The following is a 26,313-nucleotide window of genomic DNA, read 5'->3' on the forward strand; positions in this document are numbered from 1 at the left end:
GGGGGAGATATTTCAGTTCCCTCACGCTTGACAACAGAGGTGGGTTTTAAGGAGTTTATGAAAGGCAAGGAGGGTGGGGGCAGTTCTAATCTCTGGAGGGAGCTGACTCCAGAGGGTCAGAGCCACCATAGAGAAGGCTCTTCCTCTGGGTCCCGCCAAACATAGAAGACTGACGGCAGAAAAAGACCTCATGGTCCATCTAGTCTGCCCTTATACTATTTCCTGTATTTTATCTTACAATGGATATATGTTTATCCCAGGCATGTTTAAATTCAGTTACTGTGGATTTACCAACCGCGTCTGCTGGAAGTTTGTTCCAAGGATCTACTACTCTTTCAGTGAAATAATATTTTCTCACGTTGCTTTTGATCTTTCCCCCAACTAACTTCAGATTGTGCCCCCTTGTTCTTGTGTTCACTTTCCTATTAAAAACACTTCCCTCCTGAACCTTATTTAACCCTTTAACATATTTAAATGTTTCGATCAACTAAACGACATTGTTTAGTTGACGGGACCCAGAGGAGACCATCTCTGTGGGAGAGACTATAGGACAGGGGACAGTAGGCACTCTGGTGCTTCTTCTGAGAGAGGGGGGGAAAGGGTGAAATTAGCATCCTTTATTTACTGGGCGAACAAAGATCCCGGTGACTCTAACCTCAGGAAGGAGGCAAAAATGAGCCTGGAAAACAACTCTCCCCTCACACACACCCCAACCCCTGGTGTGGAAGAGGGGAAAAAAATTATTCCTTTGTTCCCTGAAAACTCTTATGAACTGCAACAACAGAGCTGAACAGCTGAGTGTGTAACTCAGATGAATCTGACACAACGAGATCTGTTTTTTATTTTATTTGGAGACATCTGTTTGGTGCTATATAATAAAGAGCATAGGACCGTGTGGAATGCTTTGGCAGGCGTGGGGTTGTTTTTTCGTATTAAAGAAAGCACAGAAATAAAGTCATACTGAGTTTCGGAGAGGTCAGCTCCGTGGCTTCCAAGTTTGGATGCAAGCGAGTACTGTTTTAATGAAGGGGAAAAAAATGGTGAGCCGAGGTCTTGTTTAGAAGAATGGCTTCTACCAAGCCACCCATATCTGTGATATCCTCCTTCCGCTTGTAAATCCAAAGCGGTTTATGCTGGCCATAGCCAGAAGATTTAATGATGTCCAATCTTCAATTTCTTTCGGGACCCAAAAGATCATTGCGATAAAAGCTTAACCCGCCTTAAGGTCAATTAGAAAAATTACCTAAAAGTTTAAAAACTTATAATTTGTAAGATTTCTCACAATTCGAAAGAAAAACGAAAGAACATAAGTAATCTTATTAATCCTTGAACCAGACTACTTATTTATATATAATACAGTATTCCCTCGCTTTTCGCGGGGGATGCATTCCGAGACCGCCCGCGAAAGTCGAATTTCCGCGAAGTAGAGATGCGGAAGTAAATACACTATTTTTGGCTATGAACAGTATCACAAGCCTTCCCTTAACACTTTAAACCCTTAAATTGCAATTTTCCATTCCCTTAGCAACCATTCAGATCATTATTCGCCATGTTTATTTATTAAAGTTTATTTTAAAAAATATTTATTAAAGGCAGATGAAAGTTTGGCGATGACATATGACGTCATCAGGTGGGAAAAACCGTGGTATAGGGAAAAACCCCGCAAAGTATTTTTTAATTAATATTTTTGAAAAACCGTGGTATAGACTTTTCGCAAAGTTCGAACCCGCGAAAATCGAGGGAACACTATACAAAGATTAGTCATTGTTAAGCAATTTTATTAATTTATAACTAAAAAGTAATATGATTAAAAATAATATGACTAAGATATAGGAAACAAAAGGTACATTATATCAAAGTATATATTAATAGGCTGATATAAGTTGACATTTGTGTAAATCATCGAGTGTTTAAGATTTGATATACAATTGTAAATATGAAAGATTATATGTTTATGTGTTTGTATATTTGATAAGATGTGTCGTCTTTATTTTTCTTCTGATGGTGTTTGTTTTTAATGTAAATATACTGCTCAAAAAAATAACGGGAACGCTCAAATAACACATCCTAGATCTGAATGAATGAAATATTCTCATTGAATATTTCATTTGCACAACTATTCCATTTGCACAACAGCATGTGAAATTGATTGTCAATCAGTGTTGCTTCCTAAGTGGACAGTTTGATTTCACAGAAGTTTGATTTACTTGGAGTTATATTCTGTTTTTTAAATGTTCCCTTTATTTTTTTGTGCAGTGTACTTAATAAAGATTTAAAAAAAAAGAAAGAAGAAGCTTAACCCAGCTTTTATCTGAATAATTGGGGACGCTTTGAATGGCTTCCATAACAATAGGCTACAGTTCTCCCATCTGGATGGAACAAACAATAAACAGAAAGCTACAGGAGAGCTGGCAAAGAATGAAGATTGGTATTTTCTTCTCATTATGATAGGTTTTTATTATTATTATTATTATTATTATTATTATTATTATTATTATTATTATTATTTGAAAATATATTGTTTTCACTGGCCTTTAGATGCAATTCAGGTATTTAGAACTTAATCCACACATTGCATTCCGACTCGGGAGCAGACTAGATAGATACTGCTTTTTTATCCCATCTTTATAAGATTAGATTAGATTAGATTTATTGGATTTATATGCCGCCCCTCTCCGCAGACTCAGGGCTGCTCACAACAATGGCAAAAACAGTACATAGTGACAAACCTGATATTTATTTAGTTATTTATTTATTGGATTTGTATGCCGCCCCTCTCCGCAGACTCTAATTATCAATCTAATTACTGTTTTAGGTTAAAAAATTCATAAAAGCAACCCCAATATATATAAAAAACAAGCACACAATCATACACCAAAACAACATGGGCAAGGGGGAGATGTTTCAATTCCCCCATGCCTGACGGCAGAGGTGGGTTTTAAGGAGTTTACAAAAGCCAAGGAGGATGGGGGCAATCCTAATCTCTGGGGGGAGCTGGTTCCAGAGGGTCGGAGCCGCCACAGAGAAGGCTCTTCCCCTGGGTCCCACCAGACGACATTGTTTAGTCGACGGGACCCGGAGAAGACCCACTCTGTGGGACCTAACCGGTCGCTGGGATTCGTGCGGCAGAAGGCGGTCCCGGAGATATTCTGGTCCGATGCCATGAAGGGCTTTATAGGTCATAACCAACACTTTGAATTGTGACCGGAAACTGATCGGCAACCAATGCAGACTGCGGAGTGTTGGAGTAATATGGGCATGCTTAGAGAAGCCCATGATTGATCTCGCAGCTGCATTCTGCACAGTCTGAAGTTTCCGAACATTATAAAATAAGAATCAAGATAGAAGAAACATCAGGAGGAGCTTAGAAAAGCAGATCAGGACAGAAAAGGAAGCAAAGGTTTTCATGGAATATGAATACAAAATGCTGAATGGCTGAACAGGGACTTTCATGAAAAGCTGGGAGAACTGTGGTTGTCCAATATTGCTCCACTACAATTCCCAAGGACCTGTTAGCGGTGAGGGGTGCTAGGAATTACAGTTCAGCAACTTTCAGAGGGCCTTAGATTCCCCAACACTGTTTTGAAATTATAGGCTCAGAAAAAAAGTCGGACAGGACTAAAAGAATGGCAGATTTCAAGGCAAAAATTTGCTGTTACACCGATGTGCATTGGGCTCTATCTCTGCTATCTTTTGAGTCAAGATGATCAGGCTGTAAACTTGGGACAGATGCACTGGATAAAATTTAGAAAAATAGAACAAGTTGAACAGTATTTCCCACATCATCCACAGCTAACATTGGAACACCATCTTTCGGCTGTGGCGAGGAGGGCGTTTGTCCAGGTTCGCCTGGTGCACCAGTTGCGGCCCTATTTGGACAGGGAGTCATTGCTCACAGTCCCTCATGCCCTTATCACCTCGAGGTTCGATTACTGCAACGCTCTCTACATGGGGCTACCTCTGAAAAGTGTTCGGAAACTTCAGATCGTGGAGAATGCGGCCTCAAGAGCCATTGTGGGGCTTCCCAGACTCGCCCACATTTCCACAACACTCCGTGGCCTGCACTGGCTGCCAATCAGTTTCCGGTCACAATTCAAACCTTTAAAGCCCTACATAGCATTGGACCAGAGTATCTCCGGAACCGCCTGCTACCGCACGAATCCCAGCGACCAATAAGGTCCCACAGAGTTGGCCTTCTCCGGGTCCCGTCGACTATACAATGTCGTCTGGCGGGCTCCAGGGAAAGAGCCTTCTCTGTGGTGGCCCCAGCCCTCTGGAATCAACTCCCCCCGGAGATTCGAACTGCCCCCACCCTTCTTGTCTTTCGTAAATTACTCAAGACCCACCTATATCACCAGGCATGGGGGAAATGAGACACCTTCCCCAGGCTTTTATATTTTATGTTTGGTATGAATGTGCTGTTTGGTTTTAAATAATGGGGTTTTATATGTTTTTCTTTTTTAATATTAGATTTGTTCCACTGTAACATTGTTTTTATTATTGTTGTGAGCCGCCCCGAGTCTTCGGAGAGGGGCGGCATACAAATCTAATATATTATTATTATTATTATTATTATTATTATTATTATTATCATAGTTTGCATCATAGTCTGAAAATCAGCTGGCCAGTGTCCGCACTCGTGCCAGACCTGAGCTCGTGTGCCCACCGATATGGTTCTATGTTTCACTTGTGGCATGCATGCCATAGGTTCACCATCACTTCAATTACTGCCAATCTGCCTTCCATCGAGGAGCTCTATACTGCACGAGTTAAAAAAAGGGCTGTGAAAATATTTACTGACCCCTCGCATCCTGGACATAAACTGTTTTAACTCCTACCCTCAAAACGTCGCTACAGAGCACTGCACACCAAGACAACTAGACACAAGAACAGTTTTTTCCCAAATGCCATCACTCTGCTAAACCAATAATTCCCTCAACACTGTCAAACTATTTACTAAATCTGCACTACTATTACTAGTTTTTTCACATCATTCCTACCACCCATTTCCTCCCACTTATGACTGTATGACTGCAACTTGTTGCTTGTATCCTTAAGATTTTTATTAACATTGATTGTTTCTTCATTGTTTATCGGACCCCTATGACAATCATTAAGTGTTGTACAGTACTTCATGATTCTTGACAAATATATATTTTCTCTTATGTACACAGCGAGCATCTGCACCAAAGACAAATTCCTTGTGTGTCCAATCACACTTGGCCAATAAAGAATTCTATTTCTATTTCTATTAACAACCACAGTGGTAGCAAGTACAAACCAGATACTCAAAATATTAGAGGATCATTCTGAGTTCTGCAAATTTCTGGGGTCAACTGAGAACCTTCTAAGTTATTGGTTTCACTGCTCAATACGAATTGTTCCAAAAGCTCTCTCCAAGCGGACAGGGGCCAGAGATTTGCTGTTCCTCTGGACCTGATTTTAACAGCCATAATTCCATTATAGGGTAGAGGAATTTGAACAAACTCAATTTCCCCCAGTTAACAATATTTATTGTATGCTGGGTCTACTGTTTATACAAGCGGCTGCTGGAGATGCCTTTAGCTCTTGCTAAAAGTTATAGGTCCAAAATTAATATCCAGTATACAAATTATGATGAAATGGAGGGCCTGCATCGCAGTCTGTGACAAATAAACAAGATACATTTTTTAAAAGGGAGAACAGAACAGCACATACTTATTTAACTGATTTGAAAGTTAACTCATCTGTTCACAGCAAAAGATAAGGGAGAAGTTCATTTGTTTTATACTGAACTAATGATATGGTTTCTACTGCCACATTTCAACTGGAAGATATTCCACAGGGTAGGGTGAGCTGAAAATGGAGGAGACTGATTAAGAATAGAAATTATAGAAAATTATGAAAAGTTGGAAGGGACCTTGGGACCCTGGAGGTCTTCTAGTCCAACCCCCCTGCTTAGGCAGGAATCCCTATACTGATTCTTTTTGGCTTGGGTGCCACATCAATTGAAGTGATCTTCCACGCTTTGCCTGTTTTTCTCATTGCTTCTGCACTACACTACTTCAGACAGATGGTTATGCAACATCTGCTTAAAAACCTCCAGTGTTGGGGCGTTCATAACTTCTGGTGGCAAGCTGTTCCACTGATCAACCGTTCTGACTATCAGGAAATGTCTCCTTAGTTCTAAGTTGCTTCTCTCCTTTAGTTTAGATGATGATGATGATGACAGCAATGATGATGATGATGATGATTATTATTATTATCATTTAGTTATTATTATTAGATTTGTATACCGCCCTTATCCGAAGACTCGGAGATATTGGAACACTGCTATGATGTCTCCCCCTGTCCTTCTTTTCATAAACAGAACAACGTCAACACTGACAATCCCTAAATTCTGCTGAATTCATTACCTAGTTGGGTAATTAACCGTTCGGAAAGCAACCCAGAAACTCGAGAATGAACCTTAGAAACATAGAAGACTGACGGCAGAAAAAGACCTCATGGTCCATCTAGTCTGCCCTTATACTATTTCCTGTATTTTATCTTACAATGGATATATGTTTATCCCAGGCATGTTTAAATTCAGTTACTGTGGATTTACCAACCACGTCTGCTGGAAATTTGTTCCAAGCATCTACTACTCTTTCAGTAAAATAATATTTTCTCATGTTGCCTTTGATCTTTCCCCCAACTAACTTCAGATTGTGTCCCCTTGTTCTTGTGTTCACGTTCCTATTAAAAACACTTCCCTCCTGGACCTTATTTAACCCTTTAACATATTTAAATGTTTCTATCATGTCCCCCCTTTCCCTTCTGTCCTCCAGACTATACAGATTGAGTTCATTGAGTCTTTCCTGATAAGTTTCATGCTTAAGACCTTCCACCATTCTTGTAGCCCGTCTTTGGACCCGTTCAATTTTGTCAATATCTTTTTGTAGGTGAGGTCTCCAGAACTGGACACAGTATTCCAAATGGGGTCTCAACCTTCACCTTCACTGTGTAAGTGTATTGCTTAGATTCTTACCCCCTGGAATTCACTACATTTCCCATGATTCCCTGCAAAGCATCCAGTTGGAAAAGGCCAGCATAAATAATAAGCTTCTAACCCAGAAAAGAACCTACATTGGCATCCTTCAATCTCGAAAGACCATGGTATCATGCCTCTGGATTCTCTCTGGATTACCCAGAAAAGAACCATTAATGTAGTTATTCATCACCATCACCGGCGAGATAAGCCAATGTTCTTACGCTCTTCTGAGGAGACTTTACCATCTTCCAATTATCTTGTTGATTCTTTCACAATGAAGTTTTTGTTTTTGCATTCATGAGACCCTGAAAATGCCAAGAAAGAATCCACTCCCCCTGCAATATCCACATTTTTTCCATTGTTGAAGGGTACAGAGCTTCCATAAGAAGCCAATTAGTCCAAGCTGTAATTCAAAGGCTCCTGGAAGGCCCAAAGAATGCAGGGTGTGCTATATCCTTGCACGCATTCAACAAACACACATACACACATTGCTTAAGAGCAGATGGACTTGGCTCCACTGGCATTCTTCTCACTACGTTCACTATTACATCTGATGCGACTCATCGCTCAGACCTCTCTGGAGTCATCCTTAAAATAAATATACATAAACAATTAAAATGGAAACGTTCATTTTCCAGAAATGTTTGGAATACTTTGAAGTTTTTAAAAAAATTCTTTCTTTCTTTCTTTCTTTCTTTCTTTCTTTCCTTACTTCCTTCTTTCTTTCTATCTTTCTTTCTTTCCTTCTTTCTTTCCTTCTTTTTTCCTTCTTTCCTTCTTTCTTTCTTTCTTTCTTTCTTTCTATCTTTCTTTCTCTCTTTCTCTCTGTCTATTTCTTTCTCTCTCTCTCTTTCTTTCTTTCTTTCCTTCTTTCTTTCTTTCTTTAGAAACATAGAAACATAGAAGACTGACGGCAGAAAAAGACCTCATGATCCATCTAGTCTGCCCTTATGCTATTTTCTGTATTTTATCTTAGGATGGATATATGTTTATCCCAGGCATGTTTAAATTCAGTTACTGTGGATTTATCTACCACGTCTGCTGGAAGTTTGTTCCAAGGATCTACTACTCTTTCAGTCAAATAATATTTTCTCATGTTGCTTTTGATCTTTCCCCCAACTAACTTCAGATTGTGTCCCCTTGTTCTTGTGTTCACTTTTCTATTAAAAACACTTCCCTCCTGGACCTTATTTAACCCTTTAACATATTTAAATGTTTCGATCATGTCCCCCTTTTTCCTTCTGTCCTCCAGACTATTCAGATTGAGTTCATTAAGTCTTTCCTGATACGTTTTATGCTTAAGACCTTCCACCATTCTTGTAGCCGTCTTTGGACCCGTTCAATTTTGTCCATATCTTTTTGTAGGTGAGGTCTCCAGAACTGAACACAGTATTCCAAATGTGGTCTCACCAGCACTCTATATAGCGGGATCATAATCTCCCTCTTCCTGCTTGTTATACCTCTAGCTTTCTTTTTGAAAGATTGGGGAAATGCTTTAGAAAGCAGCTGTTTGCCATTATATATCATCCATCTCTGAATTAAAAAAAAATTAAAGGAAAAAGAAACATGGTTGTTTGATTTCCCCTTTTTTCCTAAGAAGAAATTACAGCTACTTCTCCACTTACAGCTAGTTCTCTACATTGCAGAGTTTGTATTAATTGTTTGCCTGTGTATTATTGTGGTTGAAGCTGAAAAATTTGTTGACAGATAAGACATCATAGCAGACAATTTTGTGTACTACGGTTAGGTCAGACCACAGGCGGCAAAGTTCCAGATTATCCAACCCTAATATTCCCTATGGTGGCATAGGGAATTCTATTGTGTCTAGTCAGAGGAGTACTCTTCTCATGAAATATTAATGTCTGATATACAGTGTGGATTCAAGGCAGATGAGCTGTATTCTTCAACTGGTCTGGCAAAGGTTTTGTATGCCCCGGTTAGCGATATAATGTTACTGGAGAAGAAGCTTTCAATCCTGGGCCTAGAAAGTTTAGAACTAAGACGCCTTAAACAAGATTTAAGTATTGCCCACAAGATCATATGCTGCAACGCCCTGCCTGTCGGCGACTACTTCAGCTTCAACCGCAACAATACAAGAGGACACAACAGATTTAAACTTCATATTAACTGCTCCAAACTTGACTGTAAAAAATATGACTTCAGTAACCGAGTTGTCAAAGCGTGGAACTCATTACCGGACTCCATAGTGTCATCCCCAAACCCCCAACACTTTACCCTTAGATTATCTACGGTTGACCTATCCAGATTCCTAAGAGGTCAGTAAGGGGCGAGTACAAGTGCACTAGAGTGCCTTCCGTCCCCTGTCCTGTTGCTCTCCTATATCTCCTATACCTTTCTTCTATTCCTATATCTCTTCTTCTATTCTTTCATTGATATGTTCTATTACTATACCTTCTTTTCTATTATTTCTTAGATATATTTTACTATGAGTATCTCCTCTATAACCTTCATCGTGTATTTTACTATGTGTATATAGATATATACCCACTAAAACCCTCATTGTTTATTGGACTAAATAAATGAATGAATGAATGAATGAATGAATGAATGAATGAATGAATAAATAAATAAATAAATAAATAAAGCTTCACAACACTTAATACTTTGGGGGCAATGCTGTTACAGTGAGTACTCCAAGGTCCTTGACAGAGTGAGGGTCATCTACAAGGTCATTTCTGTATTTGATGTTCTGATTTTTATTGCCAATGTGTAAGGAGCATTTATTCCCAGAGGATGGGCTCCAGGAAAATCCAAAAGCTTGACAATCTAAGTCTATAGTCCTGGTGGATCCTGCAAAACCCTCTTCCTTTCCTGACAACAACATAATTATTCTTTGCAGACCTCTGGAAGAGCCACACTGCAATATATGATCCACGAGCAATACCTACAGCTCTACAGTAAGTTCAACCAGACTACAACCTCGTGCAGCCTTATTAGGATGGGACACGGTGATAACCCAAGGAAATAAAACCACCGCTGCTTTAGGCCGGTAATATATCCAAATGTCAACAACCAAAGATAACTCCTGTTCTGATTCACATCAGCAGGGGCTGTCAGAGAAGAAAAGACATTCTTCATCAAATCCAAGGAATAAGGTCAGCCAAACCATCTCTTGACAACATTGGATAGAATCGCCCCTTGGGTTTCCAACTGTTTCCCACATTTTCCCGTATGTAAATATCCCCGTGCGTGATATTGAGTTACGGCATGTTTAGAGCACAGTGCAATGGGCCAAGAAAACAAATTTATTCCCAGAAGACCTCGTTCAAAACAGAAATGCTTTATTGAAGAGCTGAAGGGTGTGGTAGCTTGGAACAAAGGTTTATGTGGGTTTATGCTTCTTTTTTAAAAAAAATTAAAAGATTTTCTTCTCTCAAAAAAAACTTTCTTTCAAAATTCTCCTATGACCTAGGTTCAGAATTAGCCATCAGGAAGGAAAAATCATGGTGGGAGAAAAATGTATACAAGCTTCTGGGACTTTAAGACTTTATTTTATTGTGCTGTGTTGCCTATACTAGCATGGCTTGTAAAAAACTGCTAAGGTGTTCATTTCTTGAGATAAATAGGAGTTGAATTGTGTATCATGCAGAATGCAGCTGTGAGAGCAATCATGGGCTTCCCTAAATATGCCCATGTTTCACCAACACTCCGCAGTCTGCATTGGTTGCCGATCAATTTCCGGTCACAATTCAAAGTGTTGGTTATGACCTATAAAGCCCTTCATGGCATCGGACCAGAATAACTCCAGGACCGCCTTCTGCTGCACGAATCCCAGCGACCGGTTAGGTCCCACAGAGTTGGCCTTCTCCGGGTCCCGTCGACTAAACAATGTCGTCTGGCGGGTCCCAGGGGAAGAGCCTTCTCTGTGGTGGCCCCAACTCTCTGGAACCAGCTCCCCCTGGAGATTAGAACTGCCCCCACCCTCCTTGCCTTCCGTAAACTCCTTAAAACTCACCTCTGCTGTCAGGCATGGGGGAATTGAGGCATTACCCCTCCCCCGGGCCTATACAATTTATGTATGGTATGTCTGTGTGTATGTCTGGTTTAATAATAGGGTTTTTAAATTTTTTAAATTTATTAGATTTGTTGTGAATTGTTTTATTATATGTTGTGAGCCGCCCCGAGTCTACGGAGAGGGGCGGCATACAAATCTAATAAGTAAGTAAGTAAGTAAGTAAGTAAGTAAGTAAGTAAGTAAGTATGGATGTTCTGGAATATAGACTCAAAAAAAATCCCCTTGGCATGTAGACATGGGATACTGAATCGTGTTCTCTCATCCGATGATATACAATTAAAAATACAGGGACTGCCTTCTGCCGTATTAATCCCAGTCACCAGTTAAGTCCCACAGAGTTGGCCTTCTCCAGGTCCTGTCAACCAGACAATGTTGCTTGGTGGGGCCCAGGGGAAGAGCCTTCTCTGTGGGGGGCCCGGCCCTCTGGAATCAGCTCCCCCTGGAGATTCGCACTGCCCCCACCCTCCTTGCCTTCCGTAATAGTCTTAAGACTCATTTATGTTGCCAGGCTTGGGGCAATTAGATCTTAAGCCCCCCGGCCGATGAATGTTATGTATGGCTGAAGTCTGAATGTGTACGATTGATTTTTAAAATATTAGGGATTTTAGGTTAGTTATTTAGTTAATTAATTGGATTTGCCATCGTATTTTATTGTTTATTATATGTTGTAAGCTGCCCTGAGTCTTCGGAGAGGGGTGGAATAGAAATCAGATAGATAGATAGATAGATAGATAGATAGATAGATAGATAGATAGATAGATAGATAGATGATAGGTAGGTAGGTAGGTAGGTAGGTAGGTAAGCAAGTAAGTAAATGTATTGTAAATGCTGATTTCATGTAGGAAATTCATATAGAAAGTGATTCAAAGCCCTGGGATTCTAAAATTTTGAGGGTCTCCGAGGTTTATATAAGAGAAGCTTCTTTGTTCCAAGAAAGAACAAAATAATGAAAGAAAGAGGAATAAAGAAAAAAGAGAGGAAGAAAGAGAGGAAGGAAAAGGAAAAAGAAAAAAGAATGAATGAACGAGAGAAAGAGAGAGAAGGGGAGAGTGAGTGAGTGAGCGAAGGAAGGAAATTAGGAAGATACGAAGGAAGGAAGGGAGGGAGGGAGAGAGGGAGGAAGGAAGGATCTCTAGTCATGAATGAGGCTTCCATGCCTCTCTTGTTCACTCCTGGAAACAACCCAAAGTAAAGATATTCATACAGATGGCTTTATACAGTATTCTGCTTTATCTATTTTACCTGCTGGGGGCCATGCCTTGATGTACCCCGTACAATGGACCACAGCATATTGCGCCTCGCCTTCCTTCACTGGGCCCAAGCCGTTTCTAAATAGAAAGCAGAATAAAAAAATAAAACATAACCATGTTTGTTTTTTCAATCAAGACAATCCTTCAAATTTATTACCACTGTTCTCTGAATCCTCTTTTCATAGTTCAATAAAAGTGATTCACTTCGAAGACGAGGTTCAAACTTAGGCGCTTCCTTACGTCAATTGGAAGCCATGGAAAGAGACAATAGAACAAACCGGGTGAGTCACATACAATATAAAGCCGCAATTTATTTCTTTTATTTACTGTGTAAGATAATTTGGAAGTCAGTGTTACTTTAAAAAAAAAAAAATGCCAATAAATGGATGTCGTTTCTCACATCTTGGAGCAGAACAAAACATTTGGGATACGAAATCCGCAAATGAATATATGTGGAAAGAACCAATTGTAAGGAACAGCCAGCAAATTTGTTGCGGTATTTATATTCCCTTCTCTCTTCCTGGTCTCCTCTATTAGAAGTACAGCTAAATATACACAAATATTTAAATGTCACTTATAAATACACAGACATACTTAAAACGCATGTACACATACAAATGCACGCAGGCAGTCCTTAAGCAGAAATGTGCGCAAACCACATGTATTTCGTTAAATTTAAATTTCCCATGAAAAGTAATTAACAGGGACAATGACAAATAATAAATCTTGTTTTGAGCACATTTTAAACCCTGCAATTTAAGAAAACAGATGGTCGTCTCCAACTAAGAATAATTGTGGTTTAGTCCTAAACTTTGGTAAAAGCACATTGGCAACATTGGCCAAAGGGTTTGTGTGAGCGTGGAACGAATCGTTCCGTGCCCACCCAAACCCTTTTGCCAATGTTTTAATATGATGGGTCTGTTCAAATTCAACTAGCCCACTGGAATATTTGCAGAATTCCTTAGAGTCCATGTGTCAATCATGAATGCCTCCACCATCCCTATGAAAGCTGCTCCCAAGGCCCATAAGAATGTGAACTGATGCCTCTAAACTTTATCTTGTCAACCCAAGCATTGCCTATTATAATAGGTCAACATTTCTGACCTATTATAATAGATCAAAATCTTGGACAATGACCTAAACAACTAAGGGTTAATTATTTATTTATTGGATTTGTATGCAGCCCCTCTCCGTAGACTCGGGGCAGCTAACAACAATGATAAAAACAGCATGTAACAATCCAATCCAATACTAAAATAACTAAAAAAAACCCTTATTATAAAACCAATCATACATACAGACATACCATGCGTAAATTGTAAAGGCCTAGGGGGAAAGAATATCTCAATTCCCCCATGCCTAACGGCAGAGGTGGGTTTTAAGAAGTTTACGAAAGGCAAGGAGGGTGGGGGCAATTCTAATCTCTGGGGGGAGTTGGTTCCAAAGGGCCGGGGCCGCCACAGAGAAGGCTCTTCCCCTGGGTCCCGCCAAACGACATTGTTTAGTGGGACCTAACTGGTCGCTGGGATTCGTGCAGCAGAAGGCGGTCCTTGAGATAATGCCAAAAGATTATGCCAAAGAAGAAACAGAAAACACCAACCTATATCTTTTCCTCATGGTGGTTATCCTGTTCAGAGGTAAATGATCCAATGGAGCATTTCCACATCTAGAAATGAAACAGCTAAAGAGAGTTAGCAATCATGGTTGGTTGGTTGGTTTATTCGACTTCTATGCTGCCCCCTCCCAATGGGACTCAGGGCGGCTTACAACAATATAAAAAATACAGTACAATATAAAAAGAAGTCAAATATTAAATATTAAAACAATAAAAACCTCATTATAAAACCCCCAAAAGCAAACAGTCCAATCAACATATATGCACTCATATGCAATTCGGCAGTGACAAATGTAAAATTCATGGCCTGCCGGCAAAGCAAGGTCTTCACAGCCTTTCGGAAGGCCAGCAGGGTGGGAGAAGTACCGACATTGGGGTGGAGTTGGTTCCGTAGAGTCAGGGCAGCCACAGAGAAGGCCCTCCCCTGCGATCCCACCAACCTGCACTGCTTAGTCGACGGGAGAAGGCCAACCCTGTGGGATCACACAGGTCTCTGGGAGGAATGCGGCAGGAGACAGTCCTGTAAATAGCCTGGTCCTAAACCATGTAGGGATTTATAGGTAATAACCAACACCTTGAATTGTGACCGGAGACTAACCGGTAGCCAGTGCAGCATGTGGAACATAGGTGTTATACCCATAATGACTCACACGGCTGCATTCCGGACTGTCTACAGTCTCCGAACACTCTTCAAGGCCCCATGTAGAGAACATTTCAGGGAACAAAACGCAACAATAGAGTAACACAACTGCTGTCAGGCCTGGAAACCATCTTGGGCATTGGATCTTCAGGACTGCCACATTTAGCCCTGTGGGGAACTGGGAGGGGCGATTGCATGAGTCTTCCCTGGTCCTTCTTTTCATTAAACTAGACAAACCCAGTTCCTGCAACCATTCTTCACGTGTTTTCGTCTCCAGTTCTCTAATAATCTTTGTTGGAACTTCTAGTCCAATCTACCATTTAGGCAGGAAATCTATACCATTTCAGACAAGTGTTTATCTAGCATCTTTTATGTTGTGGTTAGCTCTGGCCCAGCTCCTGCCCCAAGGACTGTGGATGTGGGAGAGACAACCACATGCTGCAGGCCTGTTTTGCCCCCGGTGGAATCTGCTGATGAAGGCTCCTCTGACCAAGAAGACATGAGTGACAGGGAGGAGGAGAGTGTGGCAGACAGCTCAGAAGGAGATCAATTATCTAGCTCCTCCTTGGATTCAGAACAAGAGTTAATGATACAGCCATGCATGCGGAGAGCGATGCATAGGCAACAACAACTGAGAGATTATTATAAAAGAAAATGAGGCCACCTGTGGTTGGGTGGGGCGGTGGTAATTAGTGAGGCTGCTATAAAGAGCAGCCTGTGGGTTTGGCCATTGTGGAGGATTATCTGATCGTTGTGTTTCATGACTGCTTTACTGACTTTTTGTGTGCTGATTTTCCCCCGCTTTGAAACTAAACCAGAGCAAAGTGTGTTTCACTTTGTGAAAGAAGGACTGTGAATTGCCTCACAGCTGCAAGCTAAGTATCACAGAACTGATAAGGGACTTGTACAAATTACCAGTTTGTTTGGAGACCAGTGCTCTTTGCTATACCAAAAGAGGGCTTATTTTAAGTGAATTTTCATTATAAAGAACATTGTTTGGAATTTTCAAACGTGTGTGTGTGTCTGAAATTTGTACCTGTGAATTTTTGGGAGGAGTCTACCAGAGAGCCTGATGGAACATTTTATTTATTTATTTATTAGATTTGTATGTCGCCCCTCTCCGTAGACTTGGGGCGGCTAACAACAATGATGAACAGCATATAGCAAATCTAATGTTAAAATAATTAAAAACCCTTATTTCAAAGCAAACATACACACAAACATACCATGCATAAATTGTATAGGCCTGGGGGGGAAGGAATAGTTCAGTTCCCCCATCTTCTTAAAAACCTCCAGTGTTGGAGCATTCACAACTTCTGGAGGCAAGCCGTTCCACTGATTCTTAATCCTCAGGTAGATAATTTTTTTCTCCATTTGATGTCCATGGTTCACATTTTAAGCAGATACTTGGTTGATACCTAGGACGCTGGCCACAATCCCTATCTATCATGTTTCATGTTTAATGAATAAAAGAGATAATAATACTATGCAGTCAGGCGGTAGGGAAAGCAAGTAGGATGCTTGGCTGCATAGCTAGAGGTATAACAAGCAGGAAGAGGGAGATTATGATCCCGCTATATAGAATGCTGGTGAGACCACATTTGGAATACTGTGTTCAGTTCTGGAGACCTCACCTACAAAAAGATATTGACAAAATTGAACGGGTCCAAAGACGGGCTACAAGAATGGTGGAAGGTCTTAAGCATAAAACATATCAGGAAAGACTTAATGAACTCAATTTGTATAGTCTGGAGGACAGAAGGAAAAGGGGGGACATGATCGAAACATTTAAATATATTAAAGGGTTAAATAAGGTCCAGGAGGGAAGTGTTTTTAATAGGAAAGTGAACACAAGAACAAGGGGACACAATCTGAAGTTAGTTGGGGGAAAGATCAAAAGCAACATGAGAAAATATTATTTGACTGAAAGAGTAGTAGATCCTTGGAACAAACTTCCAGCAGACGTGGTAGATAAATCCACAGTAACTGAATTTAAACATGCCTGGGATAAACACATATCCACCCTAAGATAAAATACAGAAAATAGCATAAGGGCAGACTAGATGGATCATGAGGTCTTTTTCTGCCGTCAGTCTTCTATGTTTCTATGTTTCTAAAGAAAGAAAGAAAGAAGGAAAGCAAGAAAGAGAGAGAAAGAAAGAAATAGACAGAGAGAAAGAGAGAAAGAAAGATAGAAAGAAAGAAAGAAAGAAAGAAGGAAAGAAGGAAAAAAGAAGGAAGGAAAGAAAGAAGGAAAGAAAGAAAGAGAGAGAGAAAGAAATAGACAGAGAGAAAGAGAGAAAGAAAGAAAGATAGAAAGAAAGAAAGAAGGAAAGAAGGAAAAAAGAAGGAAGGAAAGAAAGAAGGAAAGAAAGAAAGACTTCTATGTTTCTATGTTTCTATAAAAACAGCTAAGAACATACATTTTAAAAGGTAGCTGTTTTGACCATGGCTAAACTATAGCAGCAGCACCAACATATTAGACTAATTAAAGATGGTAAAATAAAATGCAATATTAATTGCATAAGCTCTTCTTTGGACAAAAGGCTAAACAAAGCAAACTAAGGAGAGTCAAGAAATGACTGATGTCCAAACCATGTGGTCCACGTTTAGTGTCAGCTTTAAGATGATTATAAGAATCCCAAATATTTATTTTAGACCAAAAAATGGTTAAACCATAAGCCACAGGCCGAAGACAAGCTTAATCATTGCCACACGATGGGATTTTTAAAAATAAAGAATTGAAAGACACCTAAAGTATTCCAAAATGGGAAAAATGAAGATATTTTCAAAAATTGCTCATGTGCCTAAAATTAGCTGGGTGATTATTTATTTGTGTTCTTTCCCACCTATAAATAAAAAATGTGGTGTGTTATGAAACAGAAATAAGACCACATTTCCATTCCGATCTTAGGTCTCAGAAATAACAATTTGAATAATAATCTAATAGGATGACACAATGGATCACATTCCATGGTCAATCTGACCAATTAAATGCTGGTAAACACAACCAAGGAAAGGATGTGAGCGCCTGACTCATAAAAAGTTTCACAAAAAACAAAAAGATGCAGATTTATGAATATCATTAATAAAAACAAGTACAGTGGAACCCTGACATAAGAGCTGCTCTACTTAAGAGCAACTCGAGATAAGAGCTGGGAGGGGAGAGATATTTTTGTTCTACTTACAAGCCCAAATTCGAGATACAAGCGCCAAGGAGCTGTCTCCTGAAGCCAAACGCTAACTTCCGCGTTCGGCTTCAGGAGACAGCTGCGAAGCGGCGCACGTGTTTTAAAAGGTTGCAGCCGGCCTGGGGGGCTTGGGGGGGGTGCTTGCAGCTTTCTTTCTTGCTCTTTTTCTTTCTCTCTTTTACCTTCCCTTCCTCTATTTCTTCTTTTCTTTCTCCTTCCCACCTTCTTCCCTCCCTCCCTCCCTTCACTCATTCCTCTCTTACTCTCCCCTTTCATAAGTTTCCTTGCTTCCTTCCTCTGTTCCTGTCCCTTCCCTCTTTCCTTCCTTCCTTCCCACCCTCCGTCCATTCATTCACCCATTCCTCTCTTGATCGCTTAAAGCCGGTCCCTGGTGCAAAAAGGGTTGGGGACCTCTGTCCTACAGGATTGGGTGGCAGAGAAGTTGAACATATGTAAATTTAAAAGTTTAAGAAAGTTTACAAGTTAAGTGAAAGAAACTTCATTATTCATTTATATGTACATGTACATTTCTTCATTAAAAACATGTCTTTCTGCATAATTTAGACTAACTTTGTGAGTTTTTTGAGGGCTGGAACCAATTAAAATTATTTACATTAATTCCTATGGGGAAAAGTCGTTCGAGATAAGAGCTGCTCGACTTAAGAGCCCAGATCCGGAACGAATTAAACTCGTATCTCGAGGTACCACTGTACAGTAATACCTCGTCTTACGAACCTAATTGGTTCCCAGGGGAGGTTCGTAAGACGAAAAGTTCGTAAGATGAAACATTGTTTCCCATAGGAAACATTGTAAGATCAATTAATCCGTGCAACAAAAAAACCCCCGCAAAAAAACGCCGCCCCTCGGCTGTCACCTTTTGAAACAGCCGGAGGGCTTCTCGGCGGCCTCCCAAATGCCGAACCTGGAAGTTCGGGTTTGGCGTTCGGGTTCAGGAGGATGCTGAGATGCCCCCTGGCTGTTTTAAAAGGTGACAGCCAGGTGGCAGGGCTTCTCAGCGGCCTCCCGAACCCGAACTTTCACCGAACTTCCAGGTTCAGCGTTCGGGAGGCCGTCGAGAAGCCCCGCTGCCTGGCTGTCACCTTTTAAAACAGCCGGGGGGCTTTTCTGCGGCCTCCCAAACGTCGAACCTGGAAGTTCGGGTTTGGCGTTCGGGTTCAGGAGGACGCTGAGAAGCCCCCCGGCTGTTTCAAAAAGTGACAGCTGGGCGGCGGGGCTTCTCGGCGGCGGCGGCGGGTTCGTAAGAAGGAAAAAGTTCGTAAAAAGAGGCAAAACATTTCTGAACCCCGGGTTCGTATCTCAGATTGTTCATACGACGAGGGGTTCGTATCATAAGGTACCACTGTACCACTTTCTGAAAATTGCTAGTTTGCAATTGGGATGATTCTTTTCTAACAGTTGCATCACTTATTCTCCAAAGCACCTGAAGACAGAAAAAGTAGCAATGGATGAGAACTAATCAAGGAGAGAAACAATCTAGAACTAAGGAGTAATTTCCTGACATATAGAACAATTAATCCATAATTAATCCATAATTCCTCCATAAATTGTGAATGCTCCAACAGTGGAAGTTTTTAAGAAGATGTTGTCTGAAATGGCATAAGACGTTCTGCTTGAGCAGGGGGTTGGACTAGAAGACCTCCAAGGTCCCTTACAATTTTGTTACTCAATTATTTAGTAAAAACTGAACATGAGACCTGATACAATAGATATGAAGAAAGAGCGAAGTCACTTAACACCAAACAGAGTAGGTAGGAAGATGGGCTGTAGGAATTCGCAGATGATGATTTGTAGGGCTGAAATTACAAGTCAATCTCCAGTTTTATGTTATCGTAGTCTGTGTGATTAACCTACATGGGCCCGTAGTTAGATTCTTACCTAAAAGAAAGTCTGAATATCACATGCTAACAAAAACCAAAAAAGATGGCTCTTCCAATATTGCACTTCTTTTTTTAATTAAAAAATACATTTTATTAGATTTATTTACATTGAAAAACAACATTGAAAAGAAAATGAAACACCAACTTTACAAACAATACAACTAACATCACACTGACACCAAAAAAGAAAGAAAGAAAGAAAAAGAGAGAAAGAAAGAAAGAAAGAAAGAAAGAAAGAAACAAACAGAAAAGCACAGAAAACACAAATGCAGCTAAATGGTAATCCCTTAATTCCATTAATTTCTAAGTTAAACTTGCGGTACTAAATATCGACACTAAATAAATATTGGCAATAATTTTTTTGAATTTTATTTTTATTGCATTTCATCATAGTGAAGGTCCAGGCTAAAGATTGGATGAAGGTAGAAGGTAAAATCCATGAAATAACTTGGGAAGAGGAATATTCTAAAACAATCTTATCAAGAGTGAATGAATGAATGAATGAATGAATGAATGAATGAATGAATGAATGAATGAATGAGTGAGTGAGTGAGTGAATGAAAGAATGAGTGAGTGAATGAGTGAATGAATACATGAATGAGTGAGTGAATGAATGAATGAAAGAAAGAATGGGTGAGTGAGTGAATGAATGAATGAGTGAATGAATGAAAGAAATAAAGAATGAGTGAATGAAAGAGTGAGTGAGTGAGTGAATGAATGAATAAATGAATAAGTGAGTGAATGAATGAATGAATGAATGAATGAAAGAAATAAAGAATAAGTGAATGAATGTGTGAATGAATGAAAGAAGGAGTGAGTGAGTGAGAAAATGGATGAATGAATGAATGAAAGAGTGAGTGAGTGAATAAATGAAAGAAAGAATGAGTGAGTGAGTGAATGAATGCATGAAAGAGTGAGTGAGTGAATGAATGAATGAATGAATGAATGAATAAATGAAAGAATGAGTGAATGAGTGAATTAATTAATGAGTGAATGAATGGAAGAAAAAATGAGTGTGTGTGAGTGAATGAGTGAATGAATGAAAGAATGAGTGAGTAAGTGAACGAATGAGTGAATGAATGAAAAAATAAAGAATGAGTGAGTGAGTGAGTGAGTGAGTGAGTGAGTGAGTGAATGAATGAATGAATACCAAGGTATTAAGGTATTGGACTAGGAGCGAGGTTAAGGATGAAATCAAGAATACCATACCTCATTCTGCATATGAAGGAACGCCTGGATCCCATGCACATTCTCATTGAGGACTGCTGACCTTCTTTCTTGACTGTGCCAGTTTTCAAATCCAAAATCCTCCCTATGCAGTGGGAAGGGGAAGTGAAAAGAAGAACAAAAAGGAGTAAGCAAGAAGGCAATTGACTCCGAGACCACCACAGCCTAAATTCAAATCATTTTACAGTGTCAGAAGTATAGCATTTCATAACCATGTTCATAGTTCCATACAATACGGGCAGCAAAGAGGAAAGAGAAAACCGAGTGGACCAATCAAGCAATTAGACTTATCTTCATTAAGCCTGTAATTCAAACCTTCCACACCTTTTTTAGCTAGTTTACTGCATATCTGAACTCACCCTGAAAAATAAAATAATTTAATTTATTTTCTGCTGGGCTCTTTGGTAGAAGCCTCCCGAAAATTCACGGGTACAAATTTCAGACACACACACGTTTGAAAATTCAAAACAATGTCCTTTATCACAAAATTCAAAAGAAACAAAGCACCCTTTTTGTATTGCAAAGAGCACTCTTCCCAAAATGACCTTGTCAGCTGTACAAGTCCCTTAATCAATCCTTAAGTACGTAGCTAGTAGCTGTGAAGAAATGTCACAGCCCTCCTTCTTTCCACGAAGTGAAACACACACACACTTTACTCTGCTTTGGTGTCAAAGGCGTGAAAAATCCACAAACAAAGTTCAGACACAGCGAGGCACGATCCTGAAGAACTGCGATCAGATAATCTTCCACAACAGCCAAACTAGCACGCTGCTATTTATAGCAGCAGCTCTAATTACTGGAGCTCCACCCAAACACAGGTGGCCTCTCTTATCTCCTGTAATATTTCCTCAATTGGTCTCTTCGATGCACAATCTGAGCCTGCGTGGGTCTAACACTTCGATCAAATCGACCGAAGATAATGGTGATTGGCTTCCTGGGCTGTGTGCCAAGCCCCCCTCTTCCAAGTCACCCCCACCTTCTTCTTCGTCCGAGGAAACTGAACTCCCTGACTCTGCCGGCAACAAAACAGGCCTGTGACATGTTGATGTTTCCCCTGCCTCCACCTCCACATTCCCTGGGGCAGGAGCTGGGCCAGAGCCAACCACAACACTAACGGTTCTAAAGAACTGGTAGGAACCCACCTCTGGCTATAGCTACACCCCCATTAGAAGCTCAGCAGTTGAATTTAGCATAAAAATGCATGAATGTGTTACACAAATTCTAAGCAAAAGTCAGCATTTCTGCCACTAGGACAGGGTTACCAATTTTTGCAGTAGGCATAGATTAAACCCGTGTCAATTTCTGTGCAAAAATAATGACATTTTTTGGTTTATTTATTAGAAAAATAATAATCAACAACGAAAAGAGAGGATTAAGTTTGCAGAATTAGAAAGACGGTGCTTGTTTTACACCAATATATCAGCCCAGGAGGCTCAAATAATTGTACTGCGGCAAGTAAAACCACATTTAAACCAATAGAAGCCGAGATGATTGATTGGAATGGAAGGATTTACAATCTCTCGCCGCCATAAAATATACCGTGTTATAGGAGAAACAAAGCATCCAGTGAAAGCAAGCATATATTCTCAGAATTTGGACCCTGAGAGCAACAAAGACAGTGAATTGCAAACCACGGTCGTAAATCATTTAGTAAAGAAGGAAAAATTCCCATGCTTGATGCTCACAGCTCAGTCACATACTGGAAAACGTATGTGATTTTTTCTTTCTTCCTTTCTTCCTTCACTCCCAGTGCTGAGACGGTTACGAAAATCATAATTTCTTCCATGTGATGCTTTTTCTGGCTTGAGACACCTTAATGAAGCAAACTGCCCACACTTTGGACTCCTTACATCTTCGCTTAGGAATGCTGTCGGAGATGTTTGAAAGATGACAAGCAGACTCCCATTCTTCTTCTGAATCACACGCTGCAGAGTCCCAGTGACCTTGTTTTCAGAGACGGCTCGGAAAACGGGCGAAGAAACGTATGACCTAACCGCCAATAATTTGGGGGTACCCATTGCTCCGTTTGGTATGTGCACGATGCGGATCATTTTCCGTACAGCAAACCAAAGTAATAATCACTCAGACCAACGGACTCCTAAATTCTCAAGATTAAGCAATGCAGCGACTTTAGAGGAAAATATTTTTTTCAAGTCGTTGTTTATTTCCTCCACGTTTTCACCCTACCACGATCTGGCTTGTTCAAAAGAAAGAAGTTGAGAAAAACAAGGTCATAATTTGAACTTTGTCACCGCCACAACCCTTGGCTTCCTGTGGACCAAAAAAGGGGCTTCCTTATTCATCATTGCCCCCATCAAACGATGAAACCAGAATCAAATTTCACTGCCACTTTTTGTTCATTCTCTCTTTTGCGTTTCCTGCTAAATCAATTGGTTCTACAGTGGTACCTCTACCTAAGAACGCCTCTACTTACGAACGTTTCTAGATAAGAACCAGGTGTTCAAGATTTTTTTTGCCTCTTCTCAAGAACCATTTTCCACTTACAAACCCGAGCCTCTGAAACTGTAACCGGAAAAGGCAGAGAGAAGCCTCCGTGGGGCCTCTCTAGGAATCTCCTGGGAGGAAACAGGGCCGGAAAAGGTGGGGAGAAGCCTCCGTGGGGCCTCTCTAGGAATCTCCTATTGTTTAAGATTTAAGGCAGTACAGTGGTACCTCTAACAACGAATGCCTCTACTTACGAACGTTTCTAGATAAGAACCAGGTGTTCAAGATTCTTTTGCCTGTTCTCGAGAACCATTTTCCACTTACAAACCCGAGCCTCCGAAACTGTAACCAGAAAAGGCAGAGAGAAGCCTCCGTGGGGCCTGCATAGGAATCTCATGGAAGGAAACAGGCCTGAAAAGGCGGGGAGAAGTCTCTGTGGGGCCTCTCTAGGAATCTCCTGGGAGGAAACAAGGCCAGAAAAGGTGGGGAGAAGCTTCTACGGGGCCTCTCTAGGAATCTCCTGGGAGGAAACAGGCCAGAAAAGGTGGGGAGAAGCCTCCGTGGGGCCTCTCTAAGAATCTCCTGGGAGGAAACAGAGCCAGAAAAGGTGGGGAGAAGCCTCTGTGGGGCCTCTCTAGGAATCTCCTGGGAGGAAACAGGGCCAGAAAAGGTGGGGAGAAGCTTCCATGGGGCCTCTCTAGGAATCTCCTGGGAGGAAACAGGGCCTCCACCCTCCCTGTGGTTCCCCCAATCGCACACATTATTTGCTGTTACATTGATTCCTATGGGGAAAATTGCTTCTTCTTACAAACTTTTCTACTTAAGAACCTGGTCACGGAACGAATTAAGTTCGTAAGTAGAGGTGCCACTGTATCTCCCTTTATGGGTATGAAAGAACACTTTTACCTAGATTTTCCAAAGTTTTGCAACGTATATTCAGCCTTGGTTCACACAAACCCGTGCGTTTTGTTTAAAATAATGCATCGACCATCCAACCCGACTTCCCATCCTCTGCCATCCAGGCTCTTATGCGATTTTATTGTATATTGTTCATGATTGTTGTTAGCCGCCCCGAGTTTTCGGAGAGGGGCGGCATATAAATCCAATAAAACTTGAAACTTGAAACTTGTTTGTTTGTTTATTTATTTATTTATTTATTTGTTTGTTTGTTTGTTTGTTTGTTTGTTTGTTTATTTATTTATTTATTTATTTATTTATTTATTTATTTATATTTGTATGCCGCCCCTCTCCGCAGACTCGGGGCGGCTCACAACAAGATATGTTCTTGTTCAACAAACAAGATTGTTTCAACAAACAATCTATGAATGAACTTCAGGGCAAATCTCTCAAGCTATGATCCATGGTTTTTATTGCATCTTTTTTTCAGTTTTGGGGTATGTGTATGTTGAGGAACCCCACCTGGTTGTGCAGATACGTGGTTGCACAAACCACGGTCTCACTAAGACAGAAATCAACCTTCCTATCCTTAAATGACCCTTTGCACTCGTTCTTATGTTCCCTGCTGTTTCCTTATAGAGAGAAATTCAGTTTGACTTGGAGAAGATAATATCAACAATCCCCCTCCCCTTAAAAAGATTCTACTCCAAGAAAAATATCCCACAGGCTATTTGGGAAAAACAAGAGAAAATAGGAATTTTTTAAAAAAAAACAAAAACCTTGGTAGACTCTAAACTATTTCTCCTTTTTAAAAAAATATAGAGAAATGGGAAACCTGCAAAATAATGGTATAGAAAAGCAAATAATGAAGAGCCTGATCAAAACATAAGCAACTAAACCATGTGATGCTTTTTTTAAAAAATCACAATAAATTGGAACGTGGTTCCAAACTCTCTGGAAATGAGGCTTACTAATACATGCCTGTTTTTTTTGTGACTAATGTTCTAGTGACCTTCAAAACAACTTGCTGTTCGGTTTGCATAAAAGCGTGGCAGAGAGAGGCCATCAACCACAAATGATGATCAAAGTTTTCTCCTATTGTGAAACTAATACTGTTCTTGAAAGTTTTCCTCCCCCACCATGAATGGGGTTGTTTTTCTCTGGCTGCTTGAAAATTAACTTGAGAATTTCTTGGGGCAATGCTTTCTTGCTGGCTTTGTAATTGTGAGCTGATGCTGGGCCTTGTTAGAATAGAATAAAATAGAATGGAATGGAATGGAATAGAATAGAATAGAATTTTATTGGCCAAGTGTGATTGGACACACAAGGAATTTGTCTTGATGCATATGCTCTCAGCGTACATAAAAGAAAAATAGAATAGAATAGAATTTATTGGCCAAGTGTGATTGGACACACAAGGAATTTGTCTTGGTGCATATGCTCTCAGCGTACATAAAATAAAATATACATTTGTCAAGAATCATGTGGTACGACACTTAATGATTGTCATAGGGGTCAAATAAGCAATGAAGAAGCAATATTAATAAAAATCTTAGAATATAAGCAACAAGTTACAGTCATACAGTCAACATGGGAGGAAATGGGTGATAGGAATGATACATTTGTCAAGAATCATGTGGTACAACACTTAATGATTGTCATAGGGGTCAAATAAGCAATTATCCAATAGCTCACACTATCACTCTGCAATCCTCATGATTATGCAATCTTCTAATTTGGGGAAGTCTTACTAGAGAGAAGTCTTACTAGGTTTGTAAAGCTTAGAACTACGTCGCCTTAGACATGACCTAAGCATAGCGCATAAAATCATCTGCTACAATGTCCTTCTGGTCAACGACTACTTCAGCTTCAACCACAACAACACACAACAGATACAAACTTAAAGCAAACCGCTCTAAACTCGACTGCAGGAAATACGACTTTAGTAACTGAGTAGTTGATGCTTGAAACTCATTACCAGACTCTGTAGTATCATCACCTAACCCCCAAAACTTTACCCTTCTTAGACTATCCACTGTTGACCTCTCCCGATTCCTAAGAGTAAGGGACGTGCATAAGTGCACCAGCGTGCCTTCTGTCCC

General features: G+C 40.3%; 1 protein-coding gene across 1 annotated transcript in view; it reads right to left on the minus strand.

The window, feature by feature from the left end:
- Window positions 1–26,313, minus strand: part of ARNT2 (aryl hydrocarbon receptor nuclear translocator 2) — a 150,089-nt gene that overhangs the window by 50,416 nt on the left and 73,360 nt on the right. The window contains exons 6-8 of the mRNA XM_070762965.1: window positions 20,852–20,954; window positions 13,899–13,964; window positions 12,291–12,376 (exon numbers count right to left, since the gene is read on the minus strand). Coding sequence (XP_070619066.1) covers window positions 12,291–12,376; window positions 13,899–13,964; window positions 20,852–20,954 — 255 coding nt within the window. The remainder of the gene's footprint in view (window positions 1–12,290; window positions 12,377–13,898; window positions 13,965–20,851; window positions 20,955–26,313) is intronic.

Source organism: Erythrolamprus reginae, chromosome 10 (genome assembly GCF_031021105.1).
Source record: "Erythrolamprus reginae isolate rEryReg1 chromosome 10, rEryReg1.hap1, whole genome shotgun sequence".
NCBI lineage: Eukaryota > Metazoa > Chordata > Lepidosauria > Squamata > Dipsadidae > Erythrolamprus > Erythrolamprus reginae.